General features: G+C 56.8%; 1 protein-coding gene across 1 annotated transcript; it reads left to right on the top strand.

Annotated features, from left to right (window-relative positions):
- The first annotated feature begins 933 nt into the window (after nucleotides 1-933).
- Nucleotides 934-19,525, top strand: EHD2 (EH domain containing 2). Its single transcript, XM_072773374.1, has 6 exons — nucleotides 934-1,047; nucleotides 3,213-3,678; nucleotides 4,184-4,281; nucleotides 8,494-8,906; nucleotides 15,093-15,257; nucleotides 17,766-19,525. Exons 2-6 carry the CDS (start codon nucleotides 3,275-3,277, stop codon nucleotides 18,315-18,317), a joined length of 1,632 nt encoding a protein of 543 aa, XP_072629475.1. The 5' UTR covers nucleotides 934-1,047; nucleotides 3,213-3,274; the 3' UTR covers nucleotides 18,318-19,525.
- Nucleotides 19,526-19,672: the final 147 nt, after the last annotated feature.

Raw genomic sequence — 19,672 nt, 5'->3', positions numbered from 1 at the left:
TCTCATCTGAGAAATGGGGATAGTAATACTTCTCAGGGACCTTCTGAGAATTCAATGAGCCGCTACCCTCAGCTAATAGAGCAGAGCCTGCACAGAGGAAGTGCTCCGTGAAAGATTACTTCAACACTTACTGAGTCCTTTTGGTGTGCCAGGCACGGTGCTAACCTGGGGACACAGCAGGACACCACCCAGTTGGAAATCCCTGTCCTCGTAGGGCTTGTGCTCTTGCTAGGGAGACAGGCACCCAAGCAGGGAAATGTGGAATAATCCGACCTGTGGAGAAAAATAAAGCAGTGATCAGGGATAGATGGTGGGGGCTGCCTTAGTAGGGAGATGAGGGAGGGCTTCTCTGAGGAGGTGACGTTTGAGCAGGTGTGAATGAAGGGAGGGAAGAGCGGTTCAGGTGGAGGGAACAGCAAGTGCAAAGGCCCTGAGGGTCTGGAGGGCGGTGGGTGCGCTTGAGGAACCGCAGGGAAGTCAGTGGGGCTGGAGCAGAGGGAGCCACGAGGAGGGAGGGAGGGAGGGGGGCCGCGGGGGGCTTTGGCTTTTACTTTGCGTTCTCCAGAGAGGAGCCAGGACGGGTTGTGAGAAGAGGAATTTCATGACCTAAGTCTTAAAATCATCATTATTATTGCTCCTGCTGTTGATGGTAGTAGTCATACTAATATTAGCACTCATAATAATAATAATAATAATAATAATAATAATAACAATATTAGCACTCCCACGCGACGAGGAGGGACGGAGATAGGGAAGCGAGTGGCCCAGGGTCCCATCCCGGGATCCGAAGCCCCGCTCTCAGCCATCCGGAGAAGCCGCCCTGCCGCTGCCCACCAGGGGGCGCCAGAGGCCAGGCTCCCGCTTTGGGGAGGGGGGGCGCCAGGTCCCGCCCCCCCCCGCCCCTCCCTTCCCTCCTCCCGGCTCCGGGCCCCACCCGGCTCAGACGGCTCCGGACGGGACCTCGCGCACAGGCCGCTCCGCGGCCCGGATCCCCGCGGGACCCCCGTGCAGCCCGCCGCCCGGTGCAGCCCCCCGCGCGCCCCCTCGGTGAGTGGCCCCGCCCGCAGCTGTCGCCTCCCAACACCCCCCGCACCTCGCTCGCGGAGCCTCGGAGCCTGGTTATTCCCCTGCCGCGCAGACCTTCAGCCCCCACCCCACCCGCAGTGTGTAACGGTGTCGCCAGTACCGCCGCCCCAGCTCCCTCCAGCTCCTTCCAGTCCCTAACAGTGCCCCTGCCCCCCTGGATCCTTCCCACCGTGCTCAGTGGCCCCCCACTCCCAGGGGCCTCCCCAACCTCCCAGCCAGGAGAGATCCCCTCCTTGGAGTCTCCGTCACCCACCTCTGTCCTATTTGGCCCCTCCTCCCACTAAAGAATTTCTCTCCTGCATCGCCAACCCGCTGGCCAGTCCAGCTACCCCTAAAATGTCCCTCAGACTCCTCCCGGCCCAGGACCCCCACCCAGGGTCCCCTCTCTCTGCCAACATCCCAATTCCCAGCTCCTGTCTCTCCTTCACCTCTCCAGCACTCTTTCCCCTCTACCCTTGTTCTTTTTTATTTATTTTCCTTTAAGTAGCGTTGTGATTTTATGGATCTTAGCAGTTTTGATTTGCAGTTAATTTTAATGCTCAAATCTGTCCCATCTTTGGCAAGTGGGAGCTCCTGCAGGTTGGTCCCTGTGTCCCTGTGACACGCCCCATCCATCTTTGAGCACCTTCCCTGATCCAGGCTCACTTGTTCTTCCCCTGCTCCAGTCCTGGAATCAACCATTTCTCCAAGAAGCCCTAGTTTTTGCTTGTTTATTTGCTTTTTAATGGAGAATGGTATTTGGAGACTCCAATCTGGCCAAAAGCTGGCTCTGTGAAAAGATCAGTAAAATTATAAGCATCTGCTTAGAGTGATCAAGGAGAAAAAAGAAAAGACACAAATGACTGCTATCAAGAAGGAAAGAGGGGACATCACTACAGATCCTACAGAGAATGAAAAGATAGTAAGGGAATATAGAGAACACAGTCTAGGTGCTGGGGGTGCCCGTTGTTGCTGGGTTGGTAATTCTCTCTTCCTAAATCAGACGTCTGGGGGCACCTGGGTGGCTCAGTGGTTGAGCGTCTGCCTTTGGTTCAGGGTGTGATCCCAGGGTCCTAGGATGGAGTCCCACATCGGGCTCCCCACAGGGAGCCTGCTTCTCCCTCTGCCTATGTCTCCACCTCTTTCTCTGTGTCTCTCATGAATAAATAAATAAATAAATAAATAAAATCTTTAAAAAAATAAATCAGATGTGTAATAGGAGCACAGGTTCCAAGGTCAGGTTGCCTGGAATCCCAGACTGAGCGCTTTCTAACTGAGTGATCTTGGATAAGTTATTGCTATCTTCCTGAACCCCCTTGTGAGTCAGAAATGTGGGGATAAATTGTCCTACCTTACAATGTTGTTATGAAGATTAGATGAGTTAGAGCAGTGTCTGGCATGCAGTGATCATAAATGTTATTACTCTTGTGATCGCTTGAGGCCCCTCATGACCTGGGTGCACCCAGGCAACTCCTCTGCCTTATTTCTCAGCTCTCCTGTGTCCAGCTATCCCTCCATGCATTTCACAGCTCTGGGCCTCGGCACACACCATCCTCCCTGCCCGTCTTGCACGGTAGCCCTATTGTGCATGGAGGGGAGCCGTTCAGCTCAGAGTTTGCTAACCCTGTGGTCAGCTCACTATGTCCCCATCTTGTGCCCACAAGTCCACTGCCCGGCATTTCCCAGGCATCACTGCTTGGTGCCAGGTCCCCTCCTCAATGGGGGCCTTGAGTGGGTAGGGAGCCAGTCTCAGGCCTATTTCTGGATCCATAGTGCCTGACACATGAGGTGATTTTAGTGAAAATGTGTGAAATGATAGCAGAGGGGGAGAGAGGAAGGAAAGAATGAACCAGTGAAGGAATACATTTCTTCGAGGCAGCTGCTTCCCCTTGTCCATCCCTTGGTCTCCCACCATCAGTCCTGCTTCTTCAATCATCCCACTGTTAATCTCTTTCTCTTCCTCCCTCTGGAATAATCACCTTCCTCCTCCATGAACCGTCACCTCCTGCCCTCCAGGGCTCTCTGCTGCTCCTCCTCTACCAATCCCCCCAGCCTCCTCCACCCGTTGCACCTTCCGGCTCCCTTCCTTGTCCTTCTCCTCCTCTGCCAGGCAGCCCCCCCATCAACACCCTGCCGTCCTCTTGCAGGCAGCTCTCCCCTGCACGTCTCCGTCGTGAGCCCAGAGCCCAGTGGACAGTGTGCAGCCACCATGTTCAGCTGGCTGAAGCGGGGCGGGGCGCGGGGCCAGCAGCCTGAGGCCATCCGCACGGTCACCTCGTCCCTCAAGGAGCTGTACCGCACCAAGCTGCTGCCTCTCGAGGAGCATTACCGATTCGGCGCCTTCCACTCGCCGGCCCTGGAGGATGCCGACTTCGACGGCAAGCCCATGGTCCTGGTGGCGGGCCAGTACAGCACAGGCAAGACCAGCTTCATCCAGTACCTGCTGGAGCAGGAAGTGCCAGGCTCCCGCGTGGGGCCCGAGCCCACCACCGACTGCTTCGTGGCCGTCATGCATGGGGACACCGAGGGCACCGTGCCAGGCAACGCCCTGGTCGTTGACCCGGACAAGCCTTTCCGCAAGCTCAACCCTTTCGGGAACACCTTCCTCAACAGGTGCGCAGCCTGAGAGGCAGGGGTGCATCTTCCTGTCCCCTGCCTGCCTGCATCCCTCCCTGCCTGTGTTTCTTCCTTTTCAGCTCCAATTCCCTTCTCTTCCTGATCCTTCTATTTCCTGCCTCTGCTCTCTGGCCTCCTCTAGGGGAGCAGTGAAGCCAGCTTGCCTGGGTCCAGCTCCTTTCCACGTGGGGGGCCTGGGGCAAATGACCTAACCTCTCTGTGCCTCTTTTATCCTCACCTGGAAAATGGAGATAACCATAGTCCGCACTCATGTATAAAGTGCTTAGAATGGCACCTGGCACAAAGTAAGTGCTCAGTAAACATCAGCTCTGAGTTGTGTGTGTGTGTGTTTTTTTTTTAATAGTTATTATTCTCTGTTCTGATCTTTCAAGATCCCGTGCTTCTCTGTACCTGATCCACCTCTGTGGATCTGGTTTCCCTTCTAATGTGTGCTCCCCTCCTGGCCTCCCCGTGTTGACCCCTGCCTTCTCTTCCGGCTCAGGTTCATGTGTGCCCAGCTCCCCAATCAGGTCCTGGAGAGCATTAGCATCATCGACACGCCGGGCATCCTGTCGGGCGCCAAACAGAGAGTGAGCCGGGGTGAGTGGGGCCAGACTCCTGGGTCTGAGGGAGGAACGACTGGGTCTTTGCGAGGACCTGGGCTTGTGTCAGCTGGCCCCAGGCTGGCGGGGTAGCAGAAGGGAGATGGTGGAAGGCTGTGATTGCTCCATGTCTACGCAGGCTGCAGGCAAGGGGAGGCGTGTGCATGAACACGTGCCAGCAGGCTGCAGCTCCATGTCTGGGCTGGTCTGGACGATGTGGAGGGAGAGATCTAGAGAAACGGGGTGATACGGGAAGTCAGAGACAGATTCTGAGGGCAGACAGCCTCATGGAGACGCTGGGGACCCAGAGAGGAGGCCAAGGCCGGGCAGGGAGGCCCTGGGCCTGGGCCTGACTCCACCTCTGGGTCGCAGATGGGGCTGAGCAGGAGTTGGGAGGGGGGAGTCTGGGTGCCGGCCAAGGCCCAGCCTGGAATTTATAAACAGCTGTGCAGGGGGAGCGGTGGGGGGGGGGTGAATTCCAGTGGGGGGCCTCCGGGGGAGCCGGCCCCCACCCCTTTGCAGCCGCTCAGCATCTGCAGCCCCGGCCACCCCACAGTTTCTGTCCCGCACCCAGTCTGGCCTCGGGAGTGGGGCGGGGGCGCAGAGACTGGGGCAAAGGAGGCTGCATTGTGGGGCAGAGGGGAGGGGAGGCGGGGCCGCCAGGCAGGGCCAGAGCGTGGAGGGTGACGGTGTCCCTGGCCACTGCCCAGCAGGCGCACATCCCCCTGGGAGACAGGCAGGGGGCAGCTGCAGAAACCATTGGAGGGCGAGCTGCCAGCCTGACGGGGGAGGCAGGGGGGCAGCCTGGGAGTTCCTGGGGCTCCGCCTCCACCAGGAGAGCAGGAGGGGTGCGGGGTGGGGGCCAAGGTTGTGGGGAGGAGGAGAGAGTAGAGAACAAGGTCTCCTTCCCTGGCAGGGTGGGTAGAGGAAGCAGAGGAGAGTCCGTTGGTGTGTGTGTGTGTGTGTGTCTGGGAGTCTATGCCTCTGACTATAGCTGGATGTGACTTTGTGTGGCTCCGAAGGACTGTGGGGACCTTGGGGGACTTTGTGGGGTTGTGTATGACTGTGTCTCTGTGCGACTGTGCTGTGAAATGTGCCCGAATGTGTGTGGAACTGTGGGCGATTTAGCATGTGTCCCGGAGTGTAATTGTGGGTATGACACTGCGATTGTGCGTCTGTGTGTCTCTGTGTGTCAGGGCCATGATTGGGACTTTGTGTGGCTGTAGAGGACTGCATAGGACTCAGGGGATTTTGTTGGATTGCGTGTGGCTGTGTCTGATTCTATCTCTGTATATAATTGTGTCTTTGTGTGTACAAGTGGGTGTGTGTGAGAGAGAGGGTGTGTCTGGGAGTCCGTATCTTGTAGCCTGTGGCTATGATTGTGTCCAGATGTGTGTGCACGTGTGTGTGCATTGCCGGGATGCGTGGCTGGCTGCCTCTGCATGTAAAATCTGTGAACATACTTGTGTGTGACTGTAGCATAGTGGAGCCTCTGGCGGGGTTCAGCTCTGGGCTCTGCTACTTGCCGTCTCCAAGGTGGACCCTGGACGAGGCGCTAGTCTCTCCTGGTCTTGGTCTCCTCGTCTGTAAAATGGGAATAATAATAGTATCAGCCTTGTAGGTGGCACCAAGGGTTAAAATTAAATGTCAAAACCCCGCAAAGCACTTCAGTGTGCGCACACAATAGGCGCTCTGGATGTGCGGACCACTGTGTGCCTGGGGAGTGCCAGAGCCACGCACCCCGCACCCCGGGGCACTCCCTGCCACGTCTCTCATTCCCACGCTGACTCAACCTCCCGCCCTTCCTCCCGCCCCGCAGTGAGACACACTTTCCAAATCCTGGCCTGTGTGTGTGTGTGTGTGTGTGTGTGTGTGTGTGTAGACACTGGGGAGGGAGGGAGCCCCAGGAGCCCCAGCTGCCATCCCTCTGGTTACCTGGCCCCTCCTCCCCGCAGTGTCCCCCCCACCAGCCAGTCCCCAAGGGCCACTAGGAGCCGGTTCCGTCTTAGCCGCCTGCGCCCAACACCCACTCTTCAGTGGAGCATAGAGACCCATGCAGGCTCCTGCTCCGGGCCACCTAACTGTGTGTCTTGAGTAAACCCCTCAACCTGTGTGTGCCTCAGTTTCCTCTTCTGGAAAATGGGGGCTTGTGAAAGTGCCTGCCTCCTGAGGCTGTTTTGAAGATTCAACTAGCTGAATCAGGGAGAGCATGCAGTGAGGTCATCGGGTGAGTCAGCCATGGCTCCCTGTCCTGCCAGCTAACTCCTCGTTCCCCAGGTCACCACCGTGTCCCCCGACCCTGTTCTGAGAAGCCCTCCCCAAACCCCTCCCAGGCCAGGTCAGGTGCCCCTGCACTGGGCTCCGAAAGCTCTCCAGGTTCCCTGACCCCGGCCTGACCAGTCTGGGGGTCTGGGTTTGTGTCCTCCGTGGACTCTGGACCAAATGAGAACAGGACTGGGAGTGCCCTAGGGGTGCTTCCCTGGGGGGCCCCCACCGTGCCTCACATGCGTCATAACTGATACTTGTTGAGTGTGCTTACTGTGTTCTCAGACTGTGTCTGTTTTAACGGTTTATTTTTTAAAGAGTTTGTTTGTTTGTTTGTTTGTTTGTTTGTTTGTTTGTTTGTTTATGGGAGGGGGCAGAGAGGGAGGAAGAAAATCTCAAGCAGACTCCACACTGAGCTGAGCCTGATGCAGGGCTCGATCCCACAAGCCTGAGATCATGACCTGGGTAACCAAGAGTTGGGCGCTTAACTGACTTAGCTGTGCCATCCAGGTGCCTCTGTTCTAGCAGTTTCACTGAGGCATCATTTACATGCCTAAAGCTCACCCATTTTTTTTTTTTTACGATTTTATTTACTTATTCATGAGAGACACACAGAGAGAGGCAGAGACACAGCCAGAGGGAGAAGCTGGTCCCTGCGGGGAGCCTGATGTGGGACTCGATCCCAGAACCCGGGATCACACCTTGGGCCGAAGGCAGACGGTCAACTACTGAGCCACCTAGGTGTCCCAAGCTCACCCATTTTAAACAGGCATGGTTTTTGTAAATAGGCTCTTTTTGTATATGATATATGAGCTCATTTATCTTTTTTTAATCTCCACAACAGTCCTACAAGTCACATTCTTGTGATGACTTTCATTTTACAGGAGAGGAAACAATCAGAGAGGTTTCCTACTTGTTTAAAGTCACATAGCTGTGGGGGGAGGCAGAGGCGGGATTCAAACCCAGAACTTCCTGACCCGCCAAGGCAGGGTGTTCCCATGGCTCTTCTCTGCTCTCCTGAGCACCGCTCACTGGGTGCATGAGTGAACGGCAGCAGAGTGAATGGTGGGGGCACCTGGGTGGTTCAGTGGTTGAGCGTCTGCCTTTGGCTGGGGGCATGATCTCAGGGTCCTGGGATCAAGTACCTTATCAGGCTCCCCACAGGGAGCCTGTATTTCCCTCTGCCTATGTCTCTGTCTCTCTTTCTGTGTCTTTCATGAATAAATAAAATCTTAAAAAAACAAACAAACCAATGAACGGTGTAAACTAATGAATGAACAAGGAAGGAAGGAAGGAAGGAAGGAAGGAAGGAAGGAAGGAAGGAAGGAAGGAAGATGGGAGCCATTTGTTGAGACAGGTGCTCCACGAAGGCCAGGACTTGTCTCCGTGTTGTCTGTGGTAATGCGTGGTACCCGGGATAGGGCCTGGCCCACAGAAGACTCTTTGTAAATATTGTCAAATAAATTCAAAATATTTACCATCTGCTCTGGCGACAGTAGAGCCAGAGCCAACGTGAACTCTTTAGTTGCTGGATGGCCAGGAGATCCAAAGTCCTAGGGAGGGACTGGGGTGATGGAAGCACTTGGGAGGCTGGGGGGTTCATAGAAGCACAGTCTGTTAAGAAATGCTTCAATATTTTAACCTGTGCATCTGGACCAGTGCACACCACTAGTATCTGCTTAAAGAATGAATGAAACGGAGGCAAATGATAGCCCTGAGGGCCAGGGGCCAGAGTGATGGGGTAATTCTGGTGCCTGGGGGGCCAGAGCCGGGGGGACACTCTTGGGGCCTTGGCTATGGTGCCCCGAGAAGGGTTTTGAAAGTTAATAACCTGAACACCCGTACAGTCCGATGTCAATCCAAAGGAATGGGTGCTTCTGAAAGGCTGGAGGGAGGGGGGGACTGACCTCTGCCCTTCGTACCCACTTCCACTGCGTACCCCCAGGCTACGACTTCCCGGCGGTGCTGCGCTGGTTCGCGGAGCGCGTGGACCTCATCATCCTGCTCTTTGACGCGCACAAGCTGGAGATCTCCGACGAGTTCTCGGAGGCCATCGGCGCCCTGCGGGGCCACGAGGACAAGATCCGCGTGGTGCTCAACAAGGCGGACATGGTGGAGACCCAGCAGCTGATGCGTGTCTACGGGGCGCTCATGTGGGCACTGGGCAAGGTGGTGGGCACACCCGAGGTGCTGCGCGTCTACATCGGCTCCTTCTGGTCCCAACCCCTCCTGGTGCCGGACAACCGGCGCCTCTTTGAGCTGGAGGAACAGGACCTCTTCCGCGATATCCAGGGCCTGCCACGCCACGCGGCCCTGCGCAAGCTCAACGACCTGGTGAAGAGGGCACGGCTGGTGCGGGTAAGCAGCTCTGGGGATGAGGGAAAAGCTCTGGGGATGTGGGAGCAGCTCTTGGGACAGGGGAGCAGTGCTGGGGGTGGGGCAGCAGCACTGGGGATGGGAGAGAAGCTCTGGGGATGGGGAGCAGTTCTGTGGATGGGGGAGAAGCACTGGGGATGAAGGAGCAGCACTGGGGATGGGGGAGCAGCTCTGGGGATGGGTAAGCAGCACTGGGGATGAGGGAGCAGCTCTGGGGGGTGGAGGAGCAGTTCTGTGGATGGGGGAACAGCTCTGGGGATGGAGAGCAGCACTGGAACGCACCCAGCAGAGCAGCCCTTGCCCTGCATCCCATCTCATCCCATCCCATCTAGTTCTCTGGGGCTCACTTAGGGGCCCTCGGGTGACGTTGTGCCCTCTGCTCTGAGAGAGTTGTCCAGGCGGGGTCATGCTGGTGCAGGGTGAGTGAGGGACCAGAATGGCCTGGAGTCACCCCTAGGCTACGCATCTATCATTCTATTTCCACATCGCTCTGTCTCTCCTGTGTCCTGTCATCCTTTCACCCACGCCCCGCCACCAGCCACACGGATCATGGCACCCTCCACGCACCAGCCACCAGGGACTCCCACGTACTCAGCAGAACCCAAGCCCTCACTGTGGTCCACGGCCCTTCCATTCCCCCATCACTCTGCGCTACTTTTCCCCTCTGTCCTCCTCTTCTGCTCCCTTTCCCACCATGCATTACACTTCACGCGGGCCTCCTCACCTCTACCTCAGGGCCTTTGCACGTACTATTCCCTCTTCCTGGAAACCGCCCTTCCTCGCCCCGCTCCCACTCGGCTCGCCCCTCACCTCCTTCAGGTCTTTGCTCAACATGCCCAGGAAGGCTTCCCTGTCTGCCCTCCCTTTGTAGGACTCTAACTCCCTGCTCCCATCAGGTGACCCTGCCTTCATCCTTGTGGTTTCCTTCATAGCATTCCCGCTGCTGTCTCCCCAGCACCCAAAACAGAGTTGGGGCTCAGTGAATCTTTATTGAACAAATGGCATTGAACAAACCCTCTCGTGCAACCAAATCTCCTCTGTGCCTGGCCCTGTGTTGGGCGGCACCGAGGACACAGCAGTGACCAAAGGCAGTTGGGAGGAGACAGACCCGCCCAGACAGTGATGACCCAGCATGGTCAGGGCAGGCACTGGGGAGCCCAGGGGGAATGAGGATGGAGGGCTTCTTGGAGGAGAGGGTATCTGAGCTGCAAACTGGAGGAGGAGGAAGAGGAGAGGAAGGAATTCTTAGACACTGGGACCAGTAAGCGCGTGGACCAGAGATGAGAACGTGGCCTGTTCAAGGAAGAGGGGGAAATGTCGGGGTTGAACCCGGTGTAGACAATGCAAGTAACTGAACCTGAGGCTGGCGAGGTGGGTGGGCATCAGACCCCCCCAGGGCTGTGGCCTGGAACCTGAGCTTTGTCCCAAGGGCACTGGGGAGCCATGGAAGAGTTGGGAGCAGAGGAGAGACAGCGTCCTACTCAGGCTGCCTTCTGGTAGGTGGATTGGAGGGTGGTTAGACTGGGGCCAGAGCCCAGGGAGGAGGCTGGGGACCGAGGCACAAGGAGCCTGGATCCGCAGCACAGGGGAGGGGAAGGAGAGAGGAACGGGAAGGAGAGCACTGGTTTGAGAGCGATTTTGGAGGCCAAATGGAACATTCATGGGGGCGGCTGCCAGGGTGGAGGTGGGGCAGGAAGCTGGGCAGGCAGGGAGGCCGAGGAGGTTATGGGGGGTGGAGGAGCTGAGGTGTCGGTTTAAGGAGCAGTGGAGAGGGGGTGAGTCAGGGCTCCCCCCACCCCAGGAATCCTCAGGAGGGAGCGGCCCAGCGGTCTGCTCAGCCTGGGAATCCACCTATCCCTCCTCCCCACGGGGCTCTGGGCTGTCTCTGTGTCTCCCTGTTTCTCCTCCCTTCTACCTCTTTCCAGCGGCCACCTCTCCCTCTTATTCCTCCCTTTCGTGCTCCTCCTCTCTCCTCCCTCCTTCTCTGTCTCTCTCCCTCCTTTCTCTCTCTCCCTCTCTGGTTTCCTCCTGGACTTTCTCAGTCCTCACCCGAAAGGACCCCCGGCTCGCCCTGGCTCCCCCAGGACCCCGCACGGACCCCCGGCCCCAGGCTCCCCCCTCCGACCCCCTGGCCCCAGGCCCCGCACGGACCCCCGACCCCAGGATCCCCCACGGACCCCCGACACCCCCCCCACTGACCCCCGGCCCCGGGGCCCCCCTCGGGGACGCAGACGGCGGCGGCGGGAGCGGAGGCCCAGGGCCGTGGGACAAGTGGGCGGGGTCGGCCCGGACACCTGGTGCCCCCGCCTGGGCAGGAGGCGGCTCCGGAAACGCGGACAAACCCCGGAGTCCGGGACCCGCGCCCCGGCCCAGCCCGCCCTCCCACCTTATCTCTTCCTGGCACCTTCCCCCGCTTCCTCTCTGGAAAAGCCATCAGCGCCCTCCCGCCTTCCCTCTTCTGGGTCCCCCGGGAGCCGCGCTGGGCCCCGCCCCCTCGCCCCCATTGGCCCGCGCTCGCAGGCCCCGCCCACCACCCTGACCCCACCCCTGTCCCTCGGGCCCCTGGGACCCGTGGACCATTCCTTCCCCCTCCTCCCGCGGATCCATCCCCAGAGCCCCTCACACCGGGCCCACCGCGACGGAACCCCGCTGCCCCCCCTCCCTGCTCCGGGGCACCCACTCATTCCGCACATGGGACTCCGCCACACTTGGTCTGGCCATCAAACGGTCCACACCACTTACCTCCCCGTACGCTCTCCCCCAAAGTACAGGGCCTTTCTGGACTCTGGGTCACTACTCCTCGGTGACTCAGTTTCCCCGTCTGTACGATATAGGGTGTGGATGAGTCACCTGGCTCTGCTCTGCCCTCTGGTTGATGTAATAGCTGCTAGAGGGGGTGATTTCACCGTGTTGTGATACTTGAGGCCAAGATCCCGGGAGGATCTGATGCCAATGAGGCCAGGCTGCCCTGAACCTTCTTACCGAGCTTCTCTGAGGTGGCTCAGTGCCATTCACTCAACAAACAGTTATGGAGCCCCGACAACGTGCATCCGCATTGCTTGGGGTCCTGGGGATACAGCAGAGAACAAACCAGATGATGTTTTTTTTTTTTTTTTTCTTTCTTGTAGAATCACTTTTTACTGGGGAAGTGGATATTAAACAAATGGATCTAGAATATCATACAGTATTGTATGTGATAAGGATCAGGAAGGAAAATGAAGCAGAGGAAAGGAGATTGGCAAAGGGACTGTTTTAGGGAAGTCAGGGAGAGTCTCCCTGAGGAGGTGATATTGAGCAGAGACCTGAAGGAGGGAAAGAGTGGAGGCCCGGGGGAGGCCCTCTCAGGCAGAGGGAACAGTAAGTGCAAAGGGCCTGAGGCAGGAACAGGCTTGAACAAGGAGCCCAGAGCGGTAGGGGTGGGAAGACATGAGGATTCAGAACCACTCAGGGGCCGCCAAAATTTTTAGCATTCTAAGCCTATGATTCATTAACAGAGCTTTTAAACGAGTGTTTTCCATCAAACATTTAAGACCATTTCATGATGAAGCATTTAAGCTCGGCCGAACATGCTCCCTCCCAGCCCTGATCTCCCCACCAGCTTGCAGGACCCCTTCCCTCGAGGCAGTAAGGAGGAGTTTCTTGTGTCTTTTTCCAGATATATTCTATTTTTATTTAGGCACATGCAGTTAATTACTGAACTTCCCGTCCAAAAATGCGAATGTTCATTATTCCGCCCTCCTTGTTTGTTATTTGATAACTTGAGAGATCGGGGCTCCAAGGTTCCCAGGTTGATTGCTTTCCTCCACAAGTATTTCTTGAGTGCATTCTGTGTATGTTGTGTCGGCGCTGAGGACAGAAGGAACAGATAAGGTCCCAGCCCCCCTGGAGCTCATATTCTTTTTTTTTTTTTTTTTTTTTTATTCATGATAGTCACACAGAGAGAGAGAGAGAGAGAGAGAGAGGCAGAGACATAGGCAGAGGGAGAAGCAGGCTCCACACAGGGAGCCCGACGTGGGATTCGATACCGGGTCTCCAGGATCACGCCCTGGGCCAAAGGCAGGCGCTAAACTGCTGCGCCACCCAGGGATCCCTGGAGCTCATATTCTGATGGAAAGAGACAGAATATGTAAACCACCAGATAAACAAAATAAGAGTTACAATAAACAGTGTGGGGGGTGGGAAAGTGACGGTAGAAAGTAATTGGATGGTGGTGGTCGGGGTGCTTGCTTCTCATAGGATGGCCTCTGTGAGGAGATAGGATCAAAAGGAAGCTGAAGGAGCCACCTTGGGGAGATCAGGGCAGAGTTGCAGGCAGAGAGTGGCATGTGAAAAGGCCCTGTGGTCAGAAAAAGATTGGCATGCTGGTACAAGGAAGGCAGGTGAGGAAGCTGGCACAGTGGAGGGGGCAATGAGGGGAGAGGATGTTGGATGAAACACTGGGAGCCAAACTATAGACAGCAGTGGTTCTCAAAACCTTCCATCACAGGAGCTCGTGACACTCTTAAAAATGACTGAATGCCCCAAAGAGTTTGAATGACCACACTAGAAGCTAAAACTGAGAAAATGTTTAATATATTTATCTGGTACTACTGCTTATCCAACAATACTCACATAATTAGTAAGTAGTAACTTATTTATTCTAAATGTTATTGATGAGTTATGATAGCTTACATTAATATTGATAGTAGATATTATAAGGTCATTTTTTTATAAGATCATTTTTTAAAATAACAATAAGCCTATGGTATGGTAACCCAAGTCCCATACATTTTATGAAAATTATCTCCAAACCAAAAAAAAAAAAAAAAAAAAAAAAAAAAAAATATATATATATATATATATATATATATATATATATATATATATATTACTTACAGAGGACGATGGCCCTATTTTACATTTTTGCAAGTCTCTTTAATGTCTGGCTTCCAAGGAGACCTCTGGATTGGCACATCTGTTATTGCATTTGATCAGTGAAGGTGTCCTACCGGCTTGTTGCCTTTAAAAACTCCACTGTTGGGGATCCCTGGGTGGCTCAGTGGTTTAGCGCTTGCCTTTGGTCCAGGGTGTGATCCTGGAGACCCTGGATTGAGTCCCACATTGGGCTCCCTGCATGGAGCCTGCTTCTCCCTCTGCCTGTGTCTCTGCCTCTCTCTCTCTCTCTGTCTGTGTCTCTCATGAACAAATAAATAAAATATTAAAAAAATAAAATAAAAATAAAAACTCCACTGTCCCCAGGGGAGATGAAAGCACAAAAGACAAATAGCATCTTAGTATTGTTATTAAAATAGTTTTGATTGTATGAATCTCTGAAAGGGGCTGGGGAGGGGGGGAAATCCCGGGGGTTCCCCCAACCACACTTTGAAAACTGCTGCTGTAGGGACTTGTCAGCTGTGGTAGGAATTTTGTACTTGGATAAGAGCAAACCGAGGCTTTGGAGCAGTGTCTCATGATCTGGTGTTTGTTCCTAAAAGACAAAAAGGCCTCTCCAGCTGCTGCTGCCTGGGGAAGGCATTGTAAGGGCAAGAGAAGCCAGAAGACCAGCGGGGTGCCTGCGCTGTTTCCCCAGACAAGGGATGCTGACAGTTGGCCCTGGGGTGGGGGGGTGGCACCCAAGATGGAGAGAGAAGTAAAAACAGAGGGGACACATGTAGAGGCAGAAGGCAAAGGACTCACTGATGGATGGATGTGACTGGTGAGGAGTAAGGAGAATCAAATCAAGAAAGGTTTCTGGAAGTCTGGCTTCAACTGGGAATGGAGTAGTGGGGGTGCCACACCCTGCACCCTGGTTCCCCCTGCCCTTGCCCCGCCACAGGCAATGGGCACAGCTGGGAGTGACACAGCTCTGGGGGTTGGGCCCAAATTCCACTGGGCGTCAAAAAACAGAGCTGTCCAGGAATGTGGACGAGGCAACCAGCATCCCCAGCTCCAGGAGAGAGGCCTGGGCTGGTATATAGATTTTTTTTGGGGGGGGGGGGACACTGCCTAGGAGAGGAGGAGCCCTCCTGCCCCTGACAGCTGCAGCATCAGCAGCAGCAGCAACAGCTCACCTGCAAGGGTCAGAATGCACATCCTCAGGCCCCACTCTGGGCCCCGTGAATCAGAAGCGCTGGGTGTGGGGCCCGGGGAGCAGTGATGCAGGCTCAGGTGAGCGCGCTCCTCCCGCAGGTTCACGCCTACATCATCAGCTACCTGAAGAAGGAGATGCCGTCCGTGTTTGGGAAGGAGAACAAGAAGAAGCAGCTGATCCTCAAGTTGCCCGTCATCTTCGCCAAGATTCAGCTGGAGCATCACATATCTCCCGGTGACTTTCCCGACTGCCAGAAGATGCAGGTGGGAGGTCGCCCGGGAGGGAGGTGGGAGGCGGAAGGGCTCAGCTCCTGTAGGCTTCGGGGCGGGGGCCTTGAAAACAGAAGGTTCTGGAAAGTACCTCCTGCAAATGGTTCCATTAGAAGGCATTAGGACTAGGGAATGAAGAGAAACCCCCAGGGAACCGTGGCTCAATAAGGATGGACTTGTTTCTCTCCGAAAGTCCTAGAAGGTGGTCCGGGGCTGCTATGGTGCTTTGCAGAGCCCCTTCAGTCTTGGTTCTCCTCCATGGCTGGCCTCCACTTCCAAAGATCCCCACGTGGTACAGAATGGCTGCGAGACCCCAGCCATCTTGTCTGCATTCCAGCCAGCAAGAAGGGGTGAGGAGGAAGGGAGGGAAAGCTACCAGCACAGTCTCTCTCTGGAAGGACACTTTCTAGAACCGTGCTGTCCAACAGTCCTTTCTACCACGATGGAAATGTTCTGGGCTGTGCCGTCCAGTACAGTAGCCACTAGCCCCACCGACACTGACATCGTAGGTTTTTATTTCATTTTAACTGATTTAAATGTCAATAACCGCATGCAGCTCCCGTATTGGAAAGGCCAATTCTAGAGTCGTGCGTGCAACGTACGCTGACGTCCAGAACGCGGCCACAGCTGGCCGTAAGCTGGAAGGTGTAGCCTCCCCTCTAGGCAGCCGGGTGCCCATGTAGTGCCCAGGGGTTCCAGGGCTGAGAGAGAAGTGACAGATGGGTATTGGGGGGCTCCCTTGCACGTCCAAGTCTAGGGTTAACCAGTGTTGGGGGGAAGCACTGGGTCTGGGTGCAGTGGCAACCGGGTGAATGAAGATCTAGTGGGCAGGGCAGGGGTGACGGCAGAAACAAGGGGACAGAGGTCCCAGCGCAGGCATGGAGGTGGGGAGCGGGACCCCCAAGCCCCGGCTGAGCCTCTGTTTCAAGGTTGCATCAGGCTGGTCCTCAGAGCCCGTGACCTTTGGGTCTGAGATGGTCTCTAACCCACAACCCGGAGGACCTACTGTACAGGGGTTTCGCTTGGGCCACTTGCGAGCTCCGCGAGTCTGGGCGAGTCACGTTGCCCGAGCCTCTGTTTTCGGCTGGGCAGTGGGCGCAGGGGCGCTGGCTGAGTCGGCTGGTGCCCGTGGCCCTGTCGAGCAGCGTGTGGCACGGACTTGGCGCTGGACCAAGGCTCTCACCCTCAGCGATGCTGACATTCGGGGGCAGAGCGAGCGTGCTCAGGGGTGTCCTGTGTATTGTGGGACATTTGCGTCCGCCTGGCCTCGAGGTGCCAGGAGCACCCCCCAGCTCTGACGGTCAGGAATGTCTCTAGATCTTGCCAGGTGTCCACCAGGGAAGAGTGACACCTCCCCTGGTTGAGAACCTGGCCGGGCTGAACTGCAGCTGCTAGCATTATGCTGACAATTCTGGAACACTTCATCCAGATGAACTCATGTAGCCCTTCCCACCCCCCCAACCCCCAAGTGAGGGGAGCGCCAATGCTATGGATCCGTTTTACACGTGTGAAAACTGAGGCCCAGAGAGGTGAAGTCACTCGCCTGAGGACACACAGCTCCAAAGTGGCAGAACGGGGTTGGGACCTGGGCAGGCTGGCACTGGAGTCCAGACCCCACCCCCACCCCTTTATGTCAGATCAGGGGCCTCTCCACCTTGGCTCTGGAAATCAATGTGGTGCCATGAAACACAGCGGTCTTGCTGGGACTCTCCTGGCGTGGGTGACTTGGAGCGGCCGCAGGAGCAGCAGCATGACCGTAAATCCAGCCCCACAGCTGCTCTTGCACAGAGATGACTTCTGGGGCGGGCGTGTGTGTGTGTGTGTGTGTGTGTGTGTGCGTGTCCCAGGGTCGCCTAATGATCTGGCCATCCCCAACCTAACCTCCAAACTTGGCAGCGAGCCTCTTGGCCATTTCTGTGAAGTGGGGTGACAGTTAACGGAGCAGTAGTAAGAATGGAATTTCCTTGATTTGCACAATGGTGGGGGTGCAGCTGGGGTGCCAAGAGGCTGGGCAGACCCAGGGTGTGCTCGGCAGAGCTGCAGCCGATGTCAGAACACTGAAACCCGTCTCCACCAGCTGGCAAACGGCTGCTGCTGTAAGTCATCAGAGGGCCCCCCGAGGTCCCTATCGTCCAAGGATTCTGGGGGCACGCGTGGCACAGGGGGAGGGCCTCTGGGACCCTGCTGCCCAAGTCTCTTCTGAGCGGTGGGTGCCCAAGTAGAATGGGCTGTGCAGATATATTTTTTAAAGATTTTATTTATTTATTCATGAGAGACAGAGAGAGGCAAAGACGTAGGCAGAGGGAGAAGCGGGCAGACGCTCAAACCACTGAGCCCCCCAGGTGCCCCTGTGCAGATATTCTGATACTTTTGCACCTCTCTGGGAAGACCTGCCACCAAGTCGGCCGCCCAAGTGTCTTGCAGCCCCCACGGGTCTGGGGCGCCTTGAGGATGGTGCCCCCTGACTTCCCAGTGCACCCCTCTCTTCCTCCCCTCCAACAGGAGCTGCTGATGGCTCACGACTTCACCAAATTCCACTCGCTGAAGCCAAAGTTGCTGGAGGCGCTGGACGAGATGCTGACGCACGACATCGCCAAGCTCATGCCCCTGCTGCGCCAGGAGGAGCTGGAGAGCACGGAGGTGGGCGTGCAGGGTGGCGCTTTCGAGGGTACCCACATGGGCCCCTTCGTGGAGCGGGGGCCTGACGAGGCCCTGGAGGACGGCGAGGAGGGCTCGGACGACGAGGCCGAGTGGGTGGTGACCAAGGACAAGTCCAAATACGACGAGATCTTCTACAACCTGGCGCCGGCTGACGGCAAGCTGAGCGGCACCAAAGCCAAGACCTGGATGGTGGGCACCAAGCTTCCCAACTCGGTGCTGGGGCGCATCTGGAAGCTGAGTGACGTCGACCGGGATGGCATGCTGGATGACGAGGAGTTCGCCCTGGCCAGCCACCTCATCGAGGCCAAGCTCGAGGGCCACGGGCTGCCCACCAACCTGCCCCGCCGCCTGGTGCCGCCCTCCAAGCGGCGCCACAAGGGCTCTGCAGAGTGAGCCGGCCGCTGCCTGCCGGCCGTCCCTCCCACTCGCCCTGCTGTGGCTCCCCCAGCTCCAGCTGGCTGCACGCACACCCTCGCCCCAGCCTGCACGCACCCTGCCTGCCCGCCTTCTCAGCTGTAAGGATGGAGGCCTCTCCACCTGCCTCCGCCAGTGGGGACCAGGGGAGGGGCAAGGCTTCTCTGCTGGCCTTTGCACCTCTACCCTCACGTACACTTAGGCACACGATGTTGACATTAATACACACACACACACACACACACACACAGAGGCATCAATCCAATCGTGTATTTATTGAGCACCTACTATGTTTGGATGTGCAGGGCTTGTTCTGGGCACTGGGGATCACAGCCGAGAGCAAAACAGACCCGTGTATCTCCCCTCAGGGGGCTGACATTCTCAGGAGAGAGCACCTACACTCACAGTCACACACCTGGCCCTAACCAGTCTGATCCCCCCAGTTCTGGGCGGGACCCCGGGCCTCTCCCCGTTGTTCAGTGGCCACTTGGCTGAAATAACGAACACACTTCTTGCCCGTCCAGGCAGGGACCACCTGCCCCTCCACGCCATCATGTCCTCAGGCCTTGGGACCACTGGGGGCTCCCAGGGGAGCTGCAACCTCCTACTTGCTCACATGGACCCCATGCAGCCCCTCCCCCTAGTTCTATCCCTTTTCTATAATAAGGAATCGTGCAGACAGAAAAGCCCCGTCCCTCCTTGCCTCTCCCAGACTGGGCTCACTTTGCTGTATTTCTGTCCTCGGCCCACCTGCCCGCCCCCTTCCCCCCCAAGCTCCCCACAGCTGGTGGCCTGAATTCTAGACTGATGGGGCACAGGCTCTCTGCCACCAGCACTTAAGGACAGCCCCTACAAAGGCCTCAGGGCTTTATTTTAGTCCCCTTTTCAGGGATGAGCAGGTGGGGGTGGGGAGGGGGGGGATCTTGGTGCTACAGCCCTGCTTCTCCTCCTGCCCTCCCACCTTTCTGTGGCTTCACCACATCCTAGTGTTTGACCCCATGGAAGACCCCACGGAAAAGATGGGGAAGGGTGACCTAGGCGGGACGACGCCTCCTCCAGGGTGCCTGCCCGGATGCCCACACCCACCATCACCACCCCCCCCCCACCTCCCCATGCCCGGGAGGGGCCTGTGAACCGAACAGCGAACATAGTTCCCACAGAGCAAATAAAGCCAAGGCTTCTTTCCACGTGGGAGTCACGCTGTCTTGGGATGGGATGGGTTGGGGTGGGGGAATCGCTCTCGACTCCTGCGAAGATGAGCCCTGGGCCGACCCGAGGTGGCAGGGGGATGGGGCGGAGGCGGGGGTCCCCTCGAAGGTCCCAGGGGCGGGGGG

Source organism: Canis lupus, chromosome 1 (assembly GCF_048164855.1).
Source record: "Canis lupus baileyi chromosome 1, mCanLup2.hap1, whole genome shotgun sequence".
NCBI lineage: Eukaryota > Metazoa > Chordata > Mammalia > Carnivora > Canidae > Canis > Canis lupus.
Note: the sequence above shows the minus strand (reverse complement) of the source record. Positions and strands in the feature narration are given on the sequence as shown.

What these genes read in the sequence shown, in the direction of transcription:
- EHD2 (XM_072773374.1), top strand. Translation starts at nt 3,275, where the DNA reads ATGTTCAGCTGGCTGAAGCGGGGCGGGGCGCGGGGCCAGCAGCCTGAG. An exon ending in CAAACAGAGAGTGAGCCGGG is followed by an intron (nt 4,282 to 8,493) that starts GTGAGTGGGGCC and finishes GCGTACCCCCAG; the next exon opens with GCTACGACTTCCCGGCGGTG. An exon ending in AGAGGGCACGGCTGGTGCGG is followed by an intron (nt 8,907 to 15,092) that starts GTAAGCAGCTCT and finishes CTCCTCCCGCAG; the next exon opens with GTTCACGCCTACATCATCAG.